The 15,306-nt window shown below is 40.0% G+C and overlaps 1 protein-coding gene across 1 annotated transcript in view; it reads left to right on the top strand.

Moving 5' to 3' along the window:
- Positions 1-15,306, top strand: part of LOC128405028 (mucin-5B-like) — a 45,276-nt gene that overhangs the window by 18,210 nt on the left and 11,760 nt on the right. Inside the window, exons 20-33 of the mRNA XM_053375054.1 lie at positions 350-460; positions 1,566-1,745; positions 2,533-2,769; positions 4,397-4,553; positions 5,485-5,613; positions 5,960-6,044; positions 6,251-6,288; positions 8,425-8,520; positions 9,385-9,644; positions 10,854-11,028; positions 11,965-12,215; positions 12,628-12,811; positions 13,413-13,620; positions 14,284-14,462. Of these exons, the coding sequence (XP_053231029.1) occupies positions 350-460; positions 1,566-1,745; positions 2,533-2,769; positions 4,397-4,553; positions 5,485-5,613; positions 5,960-6,044; positions 6,251-6,288; positions 8,425-8,520; positions 9,385-9,644; positions 10,854-11,028; positions 11,965-12,215; positions 12,628-12,811; positions 13,413-13,620; positions 14,284-14,462 (2,290 nt within the window). The remainder of the gene's footprint in view (positions 1-349; positions 461-1,565; positions 1,746-2,532; positions 2,770-4,396; positions 4,554-5,484; positions 5,614-5,959; positions 6,045-6,250; positions 6,289-8,424; positions 8,521-9,384; positions 9,645-10,853; positions 11,029-11,964; positions 12,216-12,627; positions 12,812-13,412; positions 13,621-14,283; positions 14,463-15,306) is intronic.

Below are 15,306 nucleotides of genomic sequence, written 5' to 3'. Positions count from 1 at the left end.
TTATGAAAAAGGAAAATCACAACAGGAAGACAATTTCTTGACTAACTTTCTCCTTATAGTTTTCTACATGCCAGGAGTTGTTACTTTGATTTTATTTTTTTTAATAAAAAGAATAGTTGTGAGTATTCAAAATTACAGCCTCTTTTACCTGTAGTCTGAAGTGGCACAGTTACCAGTGCAGATCCAGGGTATTTTGCTTTCAGCATATTCCTAAGTTTGCAACCTGGTTAAATCCATACATTTAATAAAGAAAACTGCCTTAGCTTGCATGCACTTCCTTCTACAGAATATTTGCCATTGTGGCTTGAATATGGAGAACGTAACATTAAACGTATTATTATTTCCCAAGGACTTTTGCCCTGATAATCCTGACCCAGGCACTTTTCGAATTGTAACACAGAACATGGCATGTGGTAAATCCCTGAGCATTTGTTCCTTGAAAATTCGCATCATTTTGGAGGTAAGTCCACAATCAGCCTTGTAAGTGGGGAACTTCAAAACTGGGTAGACAGTTTGTGTTTCTTTGCTTACAGTAGCTAATCTACACCTTTCATACCCTGTCTGCCCATAAACTTCATTCAGATTTTAAAAGAGTAGTTGTGTTAATCTGTTGGAAGGAAGGACAGAAGGAAGAACTAGATATGGGTGCCATTAGACTTCAGAATTAACTGGATTATTGGCTGGATTTGAGGGACCCCAACTTCTAATGTGCTTATGTATCACCTACTTCGAATATCTGGTTGTATTAGCTGGACATCTGGGAAAGGGTCTGGGGTAGTCCGAAATGACTTGGCACTTTATAGTGATACCATCTCTGAGTATGTGCTAAGGCTTTGAAACAGGTTTACTGTGACATAAACATCTATGGCCCAGAGTATCTAGCCCAATAAAGTTTATACTACAACAAACCTGTTAGCCTTTAATGTGCCACAGGACCCTTTGAGGCTTTTACACTTGATCATATACCACTAACACATACAATTTATTCTCCCATTTACATGTGTACATCTCAGGGACCACATTCACCCTCATTCACATGCAGCACACACACTGTCCATTGAATCGCCCATACCACACCCATCAGATGCACATCACTTATGGAAACTGACGATCCTTGAGTAAACCACTCATATTGCCTCATTCACACATTCAGCCTAAAAGTTGATCATTAGTGCAGTATTGCTTTCTCCTCTTCACCCCACCAGCAGTTTGCAGCTTCTTTTGCCCTTCTGTAGTCTTGAAGTTTACTTCTTCATTAGTTATCATGTTCCTGTACCTATGACACCACAGTAGGTGGGGGCAGAGCTCATTTCTTCTGTGACATCACAGTAAGAATGAATATATCTTGTGAACTGCTTGAGGTCTATGGAAGAAGGACAGTATGCAAATTTAATAAATAATAACTATCATCATCATCTTGGGGGAAAGGAGATGTGGGTATATATTGCAGTTGTACATCTTGATGGGATGGCATATGAATTATTATCTACAAAGGGTTGTGGTTGCGTTGTCATTGTATTTCAGCTGCATCCTTGCTCTTACAAATTATTTATGTCTTTTTCTAGGGTAGTGAAATCAGACTTCAGGAAGGGAAAATTGAGGAGATAACTAGTATGCCGCCTTCTGAAAGGAACTATAACATCCATCTCATGGGAATGTACATTATAATTGAAACTTTCCATGGAATGAGCTTCATGTGGGATGAGAAGACAACAATCATGGTGCAACTCGCACCCTCTTTTCAAGTAGGTGCAAACATGACTGCTGACTTGCACATGGTAATTCTTTTTGCAGGATTGGTTCATATAATGAATAATTTTCCTGTCAAGGTATCGCTTCCACTTTGGGAGTGGGAATTGAGCATCACATCTACACTGTCACAAGTGGAGAATAGACACACCTTTGTTTTGCAGCATGGAATAAGTTGTATGTGTGTTCATCTCACCTGATACATGTACATTTCCTGCCTATAAAGAAGTCATAGCTAAGTGTGCATAGAAATTGTTGTGAGTAGAATGACCCTCAGTTACCTGCTAATAAACTGCCCAGTTTGCAGCTAGTGTATTCTGCAATTCTCTGGTTATGCTTGTAAACATAACATGTACAAATCAGATGCCTTAAACCAAGCCTATTTGCTTTTTTCATATTTAGGAAGCATTTGATTTATTTTTTATAGCTTCCTGCAACCAGTAAAGATAGAATCACCATAAATCAGACAAATATTGGTAGGCTTATGCTGCAAATGCAGACAATATTCTTCGTCTCAATGAATCCAACACATCTTTTGCGTGCTGTAAATTCTTAGACTGTTATCTTTTAAAATATGTGGATATTAATTGGCCCCCGTTTTCATTCTTCTAAAATAGTCTAACAACTTAGAAGAGAAAAGTGTTTTGAATCAAGAGAAACACATAGGACTAGTGGTTTATACAAAGCATGTTTAGAATACAATTTGAATTTACTTCATTTTGATAGTTTTATTTATTTGTTTTTTATTCTGTCTTTGTAAAATGCCATGCTCCAATTTCCTAGGGCAGAGTTTGTGGTCTTTGTGGTGATTTTGACAGCAGTGGCAACAATGACTTCACCACGAGAGGGCAGTCTGTGGAGATGCAAGCACAGGCATTTGGAAGCAGCTGGAAAGTCGCCACTAGCTGTTCAGACAGAAACAAGGTTGACCTATGTGCAAGTCAGCCTTCCAAACTCGTACTGGGGCAAAAGCGATGCAGCATTCTCAAGAGTGACGTTTTTGAAGCCTGCCACAGTAAGGTAATCTGTCTGTTTGTCTCTCCCTTTGCTTCTTGCGACTCTTCCCCTTCTCCTTGCATCCTCCTATCCTAGCATTCCTAGCATTTCATAAAGTTATGGGTGGCAAGAATTATGAATAATTTTACTGGCAAAACAAGAAAAGTTAAACAAATGAAAAATATTTTCGGGGGGGGGGCATAATTATTGAAGGCATTTGAATAGCAGGAAGGACACCCTCCAGAGAGAGATTTGTTCCCATTCCTAGGGACTGTGTTGTAGAGAGATGTGGACAGTGATGGGCATGGCCAAAAGTGGCTATGGCCACTCTCATGCGCTCACACATACACATGACATATCAGGCACACAAAAGGTGCAATTGATGTCCGGGGGGTGGGGTGGGGGGTGTATTTCCAAAAGGCGGTACTTTGTCCTGGATCAGGGGAAAAATGTGTTTTGGTGATAATGTATTGTTGCATGCCATCCCAATCTCTGAGTGGTGCAAGATTCCAGGGGCTCCAGGGTTTGTGTTTCCATTAGAATGGGGCACAGCAGAGACTGGTATGGCTTATTTACACATATATACAACCTGAGTCTATGATGGGCAGGACCACAGCCCAAGATGTCTCCCATAGCCAAAGCCTTGGATTCCTAAAGAAGAAGAAGAAGGGGGGTGGTTCTTAAAAAAGCTCAAGCTTAGGGCTGTCCTGGTTTTTACTTTTTGAAAGATGGCAACCTTAACATAGAGGCACATGGATCCCCTTACCATCAGAATACTGGCTCTGCCCACTGTGATGCTGCATCTATGCCCCCCCCCCCCGCTTTTGCAATTGCTGCCAAAATTAGCAGGGTCAGGCAGAAACAGTTGCTTGAGAGTCCATATCAACTGGGGTTAGGCACCCCATTATAGAACTACCCCAGATGCATGAATTTTGGGAGCAGAATCTCCATGAACTGAATGCCTTTCATTTGTACCATTTTTGGGATTTGTCTGGTGTACAGATAGCACTGTAGTGGGATGCCACAAGTGAATTGTTCCTATAGACTGGAATGGGGTGTGTGTGTGTGTGTGTGTGCGCGTGTGCGCGTGCGTGCGTGCAAAACCAACCCACCTAATTGGCTGTGATCTTGCATTTAAACAGATTATCATATCTGCCCTATTTCCAGATACTTCAGAATATTGATAAGAAATATTTAGGCAATTGGTTTTATAATTTCCCAGGGAAAGAAAATTACAATTTAAGAAAATGGTTAACCTAATTAGCGTTGCAAATCAGATAGGAAAGCACAGATGGACTTCAAAGGGAAAGGAGAGAAAAAGTGAAGCTTCCCATAATATAAATATAAATTTAAATATAAAGGATTAGTGTTGTCTAATCATATGGAGGTTAGACAAGATAATTAAAAAACTTGCATTTTCCTAGGCCAAAAGCATCCATGATCCCATGGGCATAATATTATGGTGGTGATATAGCTATTTCTTCATAGCTGCAACTTGATAGGGCTGCCTCCCAGGACAGATATTCAGTTTTCCTTGAATATTTCAAGGAAGGCAAGTTAGGCAGTTTTGTGTTTTCTATTTTAAGAAGCTGATTAAATAGCATCCTGGGAAGAAATGTTCATTATTTCTGGCTGTTCTTGGTTCTGTTAGATCAACCCAACACCCTATTATGAATCCTGCATATCTGATTTTTGTGGTTGTGACAGTCTGGGAGACTGTGAGTGTTTCTGTACTGCTGTAGCAGCATATGCAAGGAGTTGTGGCAGAGTTGGCATCTGTATTGACTGGCGAAGTCCTAAAAATTGCCGTAAGTACTTACAAAGCAAATATAGTCTCTGCATGTTATCTGAGGGGGTGAGAAATACTAATTGCTAATGGTATTTAATGACACAGTTGAATGTATGACTGATAAAGGAATTTTCTTCTTCAGAATCCACTTTGTGATTCACATCTTTCACGTTGTCCAAAAACATAACACTTTATTATAGCCTTATAACCTTTTGAACAATATGATACTTTGGAGAAAAAGACAGATGGAAAATATCACAAATAATAGTGAAAAACTGTTCTCAACAAGAGATCATACTTTAAAACTACTAGCAAGTGAAGCTTACAAGAGTATACTTGGAACAAGTGTTCCTTTTATCCACAAGATAAATCTGGGACCAACACCTCACACATAGTTCAGGTACTTATTTCTGCGCATGGGACCAGAACCAGTGACTAGAAGTTTCACCAATGACTAAGTATTTCATTGTTTCAAGCTGCACATGTCCAGCATGTCATGGGTTAAGACATTATTTCCAAAGTATGCACATGGGTATGTGAGTGTGTATAGGCCTCCCATTATTTATTTACTTATTGTCATTCTTACTTGTCCTTCTCCTGATGTATGACAAGTTACAGCATATAAAAGCACAATTAAAATGGGGGAAAATATCCAATTCCCAAATCAGTGATCCATACAACACATTACTGGGAGAACCTCAAAATCAATTCCTCAATTTTCATAGGCCAGGATAACAAGATGAATCTCTTCACGTTACATCAAAAGTGGTAGCTGGCATGCTGCTACCACATTTGATGCAATGTAAAGATGTGTAATAAATGTATGACTGAGGGGTAGCCAGATGGAGGGAGGGAGGGAGGGAGGGAAGGAGGAAGGAAGGAAGGAAGGAAGGAGATTTCATTGAAAACATGGACCTCATCACTTATGGCTAGCATGTCTTCTGATCCAGCTGTGTTTTGTGACCACTATGATTCACCCAACAAAAGAGAATGGCAGTATAAGCCCTGTGGAGAACCTTGTTTAAGGACCTGCAGGAATCCGGCAGGAAACTGTGGCAATCTGCTTTATAGTTTTGAAGGTAAATGCTTTTTCACTTCCCACAAAACATGACATGAAATGAGAAAAAGGTTTCTGCTGAAATTCATAAAATGTAAAGGGATTATATTTGATATTTCTTTGCAGTGGCCAAAGACCCACTCTCACAGCAAAGCACAGAGGCTGCCCCTCTTTAATGGTTAAATTTACAGACCAAATTGTGAAAAACCCCCAATATATATTTATAGCATTTTTTGTTCTTCTATTTTCTAATTATTGCAAATTCAGATTTATACCTTATAATATACCTCATATATTATTATATCACCTAATAGCCAGCCCCTATTGAAAAGTGAGATTATTATTTTGACGGTTTTCTCCCATTTTAGGCTGCTACCCAGAATGCAGTGCTGAGAAGCCATATTATGATGAGAAAAAAAGAGAATGTGTCTCAGTGTTTGAGTGTACCTCATGGTAGGTCATTTTTAACAGCATAGCCCATTCTGCACATATGCTCGTTAAGGTTTCTTGCTTTAATCTGTGGTAGTCACATCTTTGTAGACTGAACTGAGAGAGCGAGAGAAGTGTGAATGACTTTGTGTGTTGGTGTTTTGTTTTGGTTTCGTGTACAAATTAAGCAATAAAAGAATCAACAATATTTTATATATGTTTCCCCTCAGTGATCCAAAAGAAAAACTCTGCTTGAACAAATCAAATGGTAAGTTATTAACTGTATTTAGAGAGAATATTATTTGTGTGTGTGTGTGTGTGTGTGTGTGAGAGAGAGAGAGAGAGAGAGAGAGAGAGAGAGAGAGAGTACCCCTCATATAAAATATCAAGGTGGCGTACAACAAAATATGGAAGTAAAATAAAGCATAAAATACCATAAAAACAACTCAAAATAATCATAAAGGTGACTGGCTCATCTTGAAAAGGTTTAAACAACTGAATAGGCCTGTCAACATACAAGGTCTTCAAGAGACATCTACATTAGCAGCAACGGGCCCTGTCAAATCTCTGCTGGAAACTCCATTCAAATGTGCAAAGTTTAAGGTGTGCAGTGTGTGTGGAGACCAGCATCTGGGAACTTTGAGAGAGACACTGAATCAACTATATATCCATAGTCTTCCTTGAAGTTAGCCAAGGAGTTCTTGACTTAACACCTAGTTCTTCTTGAGCATGGAAAACGTTATTTTTTTGGTCTCATCAATGACTCACACCATGGGTGGTATCCAACTAATGTGTCTCATCAACACAAGGACTTCTACTTGTGCAATGGGTCTTCCCTCCTCTCCCTTGATGTGTGTCCTGTACCCTCACCAAATCAGTCATGGAGAATTGGGGGAACCCTAAGAACAGATTTAGAGAGTGGACAGAAGGAGGTGGGGAGGTCCTGATGTTTTTTCATTAGCTTTTCTTAACATTAGATTAGGCATAAATGATAGAGCTGCATCCAATAATTTTGCTACTCATCAGGAATAAGAAGCAAGGTTGAATGAGTATTTGTTGAGTTAATCTGGGTTTTGTTAGCTTTGTAGGTCTCAATTTCATTACAAGCCTAATATAAAGAGAATTCTTGGCTATACATCTGTTGATAAGAAAGTAGCGTGTGGATTACTTCAAAGCACTAACCTGCATAATATATTCGAAACAGCAGGGCATGGCTTGGAGATCACGCCTCAAGGCGGGGAAATTGTTGGCCCTTCAAAGCCAAGAGCAGGTGAGGATGTGTGGGATTTTAAAAGGTCAAAAACGCATAGTGGGATGTGTCTGGGCAGAGAAGTGAAATTAATATATTCATTTGTTCTATGTCTGTTTTTACTGTATTGTAAATCACTTTGGGATGCCTTGTAGGAAGTGATTCATAAATGAAATCAATAAATAATTACAATAACAATATACACGGCAGCATCAGTAAAAATGATGATCATTATACTAAAACAGGCATAGGCAAACTTGGCCCTCCAGATGTTTTGGGACTACAACTCCCATCATCCCTGACCACTGGTCCTGTTAGCTAGGGATGATGGGAGTTGTAGTCCCAAAACATCTCGAAGGCCGAGTTTGCCTATGCCTGTACTAAAAGTTAACATTGACGTTTGAATGCTGACAATTGAGGAACTACTTGAAAGGAAGACAGCTTAGGGTCCATGTCATAGAGTAAGATCAAATGCTGACCAGTTTGCAGTCACGGACATCAAAAAATGAAATGATCTTATTATAAATCTGAGAAGAATACTTACAAAATATTTTCATCTTGCATATGTGCCACAAAGTGAACAATTCTCATTAAAGTGGACAGTTATATGCAGGTATATAAGTCGCTGCCTCCTTCAGGTGTGCAGTAGCATTGGGAGCGCAAGTTGTCCAGTTTCTCCTTTGGCTGGGTAGCATCAGTATGAGGGCACATGGGTCAGCCAGTCTCCTGGCAGGCAGCATAAGCATGAGGTCATAATGACCAGTCTTTCAATGACCAGGCAACATTAGCAACAGGTCACAATGGCCAGTGTGTAGTAGATTCACAGTGGTGGGGGCATATTGGTCACGCTCCCTCTCTCTTATTCAGTAGTTAGGCAATAGTAGTATGTGGGCACAACTCTCTTTCTCACACATCCTGAGATAAAGAAAAGCAGGACATTCCTGTTGAGATAGACCACAACAGTGTGTGGGCAAGAGGAGGATGTCAGATTAAGTATGGTGGGTTTCCACTCCTTGCTCATGGTGTGTGTAGGGGGAAGGGAATATGTTGATCAATGTCAGTGCCATTTGCCAACTATGGCTGCTGCTGTTTATTTTGGAAAGGTGTCAAATGTTCAGTAAGAAACTGGATGTCCCATGCTTCTTATTGTTTTAGGGGAAACTACAGTGGCTCTCCCCATCTCACCAGCAAAATCAGAAATGAGAATCACACCATGCTTCTGTAATGTAAATGGACAGCTCATAACAAGTGGTAAGGCAGACATATTTGAAATAATGTCCATTGACTTATTTTGTGTGTGTACTATTTATTTCACAAATAATCATTGCAATATTTGCAGCTACATATTGTTGTGAGTTTGCGTGGCGGGGGTAGGCTGTATGTCTGAGTTCCTTCCAATTCCTGGATCCAGCAGGGATTCAAATCACTGGAATAGCCAGGCAAGTTTCTTGGTAAAGGCCCAAGTATGGGCTGTTAAGGTAACAAAGGGAATGGTCTGCGCCAGAGGACAAATGGGTTCCTCCCTCCAACTGTCTCTTAGTTAGAAAGACAAAGAGTTGAGTTGCATATGTGAGGTAGAAGCTGCAGGCTGGGCAGCTAAAAGACAGAGCTATGCTTGATTTCTGCTTGAATCCAAGGCTGTGCCTAGGGAAGAAGTCAGATCTTCTTGGGGTGTTAATGCTGTGAGCCCATCCGTCTTAAGCTCAGGTTGTATATGTGTGTAAAAACCCCCTATATATCATAAAGACATCCCAGATTCCACTGTACCTCATTCCAAGGAAACCAAACCCTGGGTCAGCTTCTGGAACCGCTGGAATCTTGCATCGCTCCGTGATTGGGGTATATGCTTAAATAACTTGCTTGTTGGATTTTTTCATGACTTTTACATTTTTCCTGTTGCGTGAACTGCACCCTTATTTTTTATGAATATATTCATCCAAAATCTGTATAAATTAATAATTATTCTTGGCATTGGGTGATGATTGGTGTTTTATTTTTTAAGTGGATGATTCTCTGCTTTATAATGTGTGTATCTCAACACACACACACACACACACACACACACACACACACACAATGTTGCTGTTTGTTCTAACTGTTGCTCTGGATTTTTAGGCAATAGTCAGTTTGTGACAATGGACACTTCACGTTGGTGTATTTATGCCTTTTGTAATACATCATGCCAGATTGAATTCAACTATGGAGAATGTATCTCATTCTATACCACTCCTGTCCCAAGCAAGCCTGCCGTGATCCCCAGCAGACCTTGTAAGGGGAATAATCAGAACTGTGAGAAAGAGCCTCCTCCTTACTCTAAAGCTGCTTCTTCATTTACTCCTGGGAGTGATTGCACTGACCTCATTCCTCCTAGAAAGGTGAGCAAGCAGCACTGCTGATACTACAAGCGTAGAATGAAAAGTGTTTGTTGCTGACATTTGTTCTTGAGAAACATATAATAAATAGACAGATAATAGTTTTTTTTCAGTCCTGGGCCATAACAAAATGACAATATAATTTACAAATGCCCAGCGCTGCTGTACACAATAAAAGAAAATATATAGCTCAGCGTAGTACTTCACAAAATATCATTAGACACATTGATTCAAATATCAAACACATTAGTGTAAAAATGTTCGAACATTTAGAGCTACTAACAACTCTTCTGGCAATGTAAAAAATCTGAATAGCTCAGTGATAGATAAATAAGATTTCCCCGACACGGGGAGAGGAAAATTTGGGAGACGATGATGAAAATTAACATACAAAATGAATGAAATATATAATAATAATGAAAACTTATTGAGAAATGAGCTTTATTCATCCAGTTTTAGAATGACCAAATTAGAGATGAAATATTTACATTAATTTAATGTGATGTGCATGCATTGGTTTGAGTGTATTGGCGTGAGCACTTCTGCACCTGCACTCCACCAGCCTCCTGGCTGCCTTGCCTCTCTCCCCCTTCTGGAAAGTGGCAGTGGCACTGTTGCTGGGAATAACTTTGCAGCTGTGCCCCAACAGCGAACCCCTTCTGAAGTGGCAGCCAGGATATGCTTCCGCTGGCCTTCTAAACATCAGGATGAATCTGGTTCAGTACTCACAGAGAAACACACCAACATTTACGGAAGCATCAAAGCCAAGTGGCACAATAATCTCGTATAGTTGTTGATGTCATAATGTTTTATTATTTCTACTTATAGAATTTGTTGTACTTTCTAGTCATGGAAATAAATAAATGATATTTGAAAAAAACCAGAGTTTTAACCAGCTGAAAAAGCTGACAGCCCAAGTTAGTACTTACAGCTTCTTCCTGCCAATAGTATCAAAGGTTACCTTCAGGTCTATGAAAGCAATAGGTAAATGCTTCTTCCTCACCAGCATATATCAGCTGTCTATTGCCTGATCTAAAATCTGTTTCTTTAAGAAAAACATGGTATTGCATAGAAAAAGACAAGACTCAGTGACTTACTGATTGTGCTGTGTTATGGTGCAGTAAATATACTGAGTTAAGTTGAATTGACTGAGTACCAAGGCAGAGCAAATTGTATTGATTCCTTTTGCGGCTTTCTTTTATACATCAACAGTATCAAGAATTATGGAAATTTGAAAACTGCCAAATCGCCACTTGCTTAGGTGGAAAACATATTAAGGTATCTGATGTGCGCTGCCCACCTCAAAAGTCAAAGATCTGTGTCAATGGATTGCCACTTGTGAAAAACTATGATGCGTCAGGCTGTTGTTGGGCTCTGGAGTGTCAATGTAAGTGATAATAGAACAAGGTGCTAATTCCATTGTTCTAAAGCAAAAGCAAAAATCTAGGAGGCCATGTGCTCCATTCAATTATAAATTAGTGTAAGATTAACATTTCTCTCATACCTAGGTAGGTAGGTAGAAAGATACAGAGTGCACAAGCATCACAGCACCCCTTTAACTTCTGTGATCTTCTCGCTGTCCAGAATGGAGATCACAGAAGCTGCCCCAGCTGAGCTCCTGTGTTATATTGTGCATGCAGTTGTAGGCACTGGGAAGATTCACACAAGAGCAAAATGCAGCCTAAAATAATATCAGAACAAGCCCAGTGAAACATTAGGGATATCTGAAGCTGCCTTCTGCCAAGTCCAACCATTGGACCATCTAGTTCAGTACTGTCTGTGCTGACTGCAGCGGTCCTCCAAGTTTCCAGATGGAGTCTTTCCCCAACTCTAGCATAATATGTCAAGAGATTGAACCTGGGACCTTTTGCATGCACTGATGGGCAGGAGTCAGATATAATAAAGTCAAGCCAATGCGTAAGCCAATACCGCTCACATGCTGTAACCAATAAAGTTGTGGCCAAAATTTGCCCACTTACATTAATGTAATATCTGTGTCCTTGTGTTTTATTCTTCAACGGGGGGTGGTTATGGGGTCTCTACACGCAAGTGCTGGGTGAAGAACAAGGGTCCACATTTACTGCATCCATGATACCCACAGCAGGCCCAGCTGCTACATTTCCTTGATCCTTCTGGAGCTGTGCTCTTGAGGCTTTTGTTCTTGTCCCTTTTGTTTTGTGTGTTGATATATGTGTAGTAGGGTAATGAATGGATGGTCTCCAACTTGAATGGATGGTTTGACAGGCGGATTTGACAGCTGTTTGGTTTACCTCTCTGAGCCTGTAGCCTTCTCATTCTAATTGTATGTGTTTGCTCCTTTTAGGTGCTTGCAATGGATGGGGAAATCAACACTATGTAACATTTGATGGATCCTATTATAATTTCCATGGGAATTGCACCTATCTGCTTATGAAACCAATCATACCTGGCTCTCAGAATTTCTGGATCTACTTGGACAATCACTATTGCGCTGCCCCAGAGAGAGCTCTATGCTCTATGAGCCTTTTCATATTTTACAACCACTCTACAGTCATTTTGACACGAGGAGTTGAAAATGGAGAAGAAAGCAACCTGGTAAAACATTGATCAGATTCTGTGTGTGTAAACATGATATTATATGACCACGTATCAAACAAAGATTTCCTGTCCCACCCCCAGCAATAGTACTTCAGTTTATGAAGTAGCATTTTAAAGCTGTGTTCCCGTCACCAGAGTTAGAGCACAAAAATCACCTCTCTTAAAAAAACAAAGAAGTAGCAAACTGCACACGGTGGCAGGAGGGCAACCCATTTTCTATTACACAGAGCTGAGATATAGTGATCCTGTGGGGAAATTAGTGCTAGTGTAAATATACATAGTGCTAAGGATCTCATATATGTGTGTATCCTTTTCATCAGCTGGAAAGGTAATATAGCTCTTCCTAGGAAGGCTATTTCACATACTATGTTCGACCTGCTCTGATTCTTCCAATTAATTACTTCTTAAGGTTCTATATAACAATAAAGAAATCACACCAAGTTTTTCAAAAGATGGCATTGGCATCACCAACTCTGGACACTATGTTGTGGTGAAAATACCTGAAATGGGCCTTTATGTCACCTATACTCGCCTTGCTTTTCAAGTAAACCTGCCTTTCAGCATTTTTTATAACAATACTGAAGGGCTATGTGGTAAGTATTGGCTACAACTAAAGCGTGAATGCACCTGATTTATGTTTATAGCCTTTTATTTCAGTCATTACTTTTGATTTTAAATATTTGTTGGTACTGGAGAGAGACAGAGGAGAGAGAAAGAAACAGTGTTCCATACATAGGAGCCAACTCCTAGGAGCTGAGGTCCCTTCAGTCCCCCATGCTCTGTCCATCGGCAGCTTTGTATAGGTTCACCAATTTTTTATAAGTAGAAGTCCATATAATTGGACTTCTCCCTGCCCCTTTATTTCTTCTTTCCTCTTGGTTATATATGCAGAGGAGAATATCCAGAGCATCAAAAGAAGAGGCCCTCTAGTTTACTTTAAATCAATATGTGAAATTTAGTACTCCCTGCATGTCTTTCGCCTTCTTGTCCCATGGTTACCAGGCTCACATTACTTGTTCCAACCCACTGCCATGCCTTTCCACCCTATTGCTATTTGCATTGGCGGGGAGCAAGCAATGTTTATTTCCACAGACTCAATGGGTAAGCAATTGCCACTTTCCTTTGTACTAGACAGTTTACAGATGCTTGTGCCTTCCTAGCCTTTGCTTGAAGTGACCTTCTTATCTTGACCAGGTACATGCACCAACAAAAAGACAGATGATGCAATGAAAAGGAATGGCAAGGTTGCAGATTCTTTCACAGAAATGGCAATGGACTGGAAAATGATGGACCTCATCACTAGACATTGTGATGCAGGGCAACACTTGGCACCTTTTCAGTCTCAAATGCCACCATCCAAAATGGCCGCCTGTGTAGTTCCTCCCCTATGTAAACTTATCTGGTAAAGCACACTTTTAATGAATGTTATATTTAATGAATGTTACATAAACTGAGGTTCCTCCTAATTGTATTGATTTGTTTTGCTCACTTAAATCTTGCCCAGCAACATTTACTATTCCCAGGGTAGCCATCTTAAGATGGACACCCAAGTGCTGAGGCAATTAAATTTGGTTGTTGCTTTTAAGTTTGCTTAAAAATTAAAAATAATAATAATAGGTATGCATGTTTTCAAGTTTAATTTTGAAGTAGAAATACCCATGTGAACTCCATTAAGTTGCTGTAGAAAAAACTAGCTAAGGAAGGTTATGCACCAGCTCAAAGTGAGTGTGTGTTGGTAATGATGCAAAGCATAGTTCGCTGTAATTATAATAGACATGCATTTTATGCTGGATTATTAGTATAAGGTATGGTAGTATTTAAGTAAGTGTTACTTGTGGTAGACTCAGAAATTAACAAAGCTGAGTTGATCAAATCCATTAGTTTCAGTGAGTCTAGTCTGACTAGTATTGAGCACAATCCATAGTGGTTCTCTTAACAGTCTTACAGTCAGCAAGTTTAGAATAATAATAGATCTCCATCCTTAATTATTTTGTATGCATTGGAACACATTAGTTCACACTGTAAAAAAACTGTAAAAAAACTTCATTTTTAAAAATTAAACAAGGAGCTTTACAGAATGTCACAATGCTGTTCCGCCACGGCCGTACTATGATGCCTGTGTTGTGGATGGCTGCTCTTCACCAAAGCAGAACATGGAATGTGGAAGTCTCCAGGCCTATGCAGCCTTGTGTGGGTACCATGGGATCTGTGTAGACTGGAGAAGCAAAGCCAACAGGAAGTGTGGTGAGCTGAATGACATCCCAGGAGAGGGTTGTTGAGTTTATTCCTTTTTATCAGCTGACGTGTTCTTGATCTGTTATCTCCTGGCTCTATGAGCCTAAAATAAGCCCCTCTCAGGAACACTGAGATCTGAATTCCCAAAGTATAATGTTAGTTTGAAAAGAAGGTCCAAATTGCAGTCTTCTAGTTTAGGGCACTTCATCCCTATAAATCTGTGTCCAATTGAACATGATATAAATCATTAGATGTAGAAAACCAGCAACTCAGAAAACCTGTAAGGATTAGAATATGAAACAGATTGAAGTGGAGAGAGACTGCACTGAGGGCTATACTATTTTAGACAGAAGGCTGCATGATTGAATGTTCACACTAAAATAAATAAATAACTAAATAAATAGGGAAAGCTAGGCTTCTTCCTAATATACTAGTTTTGTGAATACAACTAATTTTTGCAGGGTAGCATCAGCGATTGACATTATTAGGCAGCTGTTGAGGTTCAGTGCCTTGAGTTTAACCCAGAGATGACCCTTGACTTCTGCATCACAACAACAGCCACAACAGCCTACCCTCTTTGAGTTGCAGTGAGATTTAGAAGATTGGGTCTCTCTCTCTTCTACAGAGAAAATGGGATCCCCCCTCTGACTCGGTACTATGCCATCGACTGTTGTACTGGTGAATCCTCTACTTCCTTTCCTCATCCACTGTGCAGAGGCAGAGGCAGAGGAGCCAACTCCTAGGGGCCGTGGGGTCTTTGCCCCCCAATAAAATATTTGAGGGGGCCAGGCTCCCCCAAAGTTGATGGGCATTGCCATTCAAATGGTGTGTGTGCACTGCATCATGTGAGGAA

The sequence above is a fragment of the Podarcis raffonei genome, chromosome 1, assembly GCF_027172205.1.
Source record: "Podarcis raffonei isolate rPodRaf1 chromosome 1, rPodRaf1.pri, whole genome shotgun sequence".
Classification (NCBI taxonomy): Eukaryota; Metazoa; Chordata; class Lepidosauria; order Squamata; family Lacertidae; genus Podarcis; species Podarcis raffonei.
The sequence above is the reverse complement of the archived record's forward strand: the minus strand, read 5'-3'. Positions and strand labels throughout refer to the sequence as shown.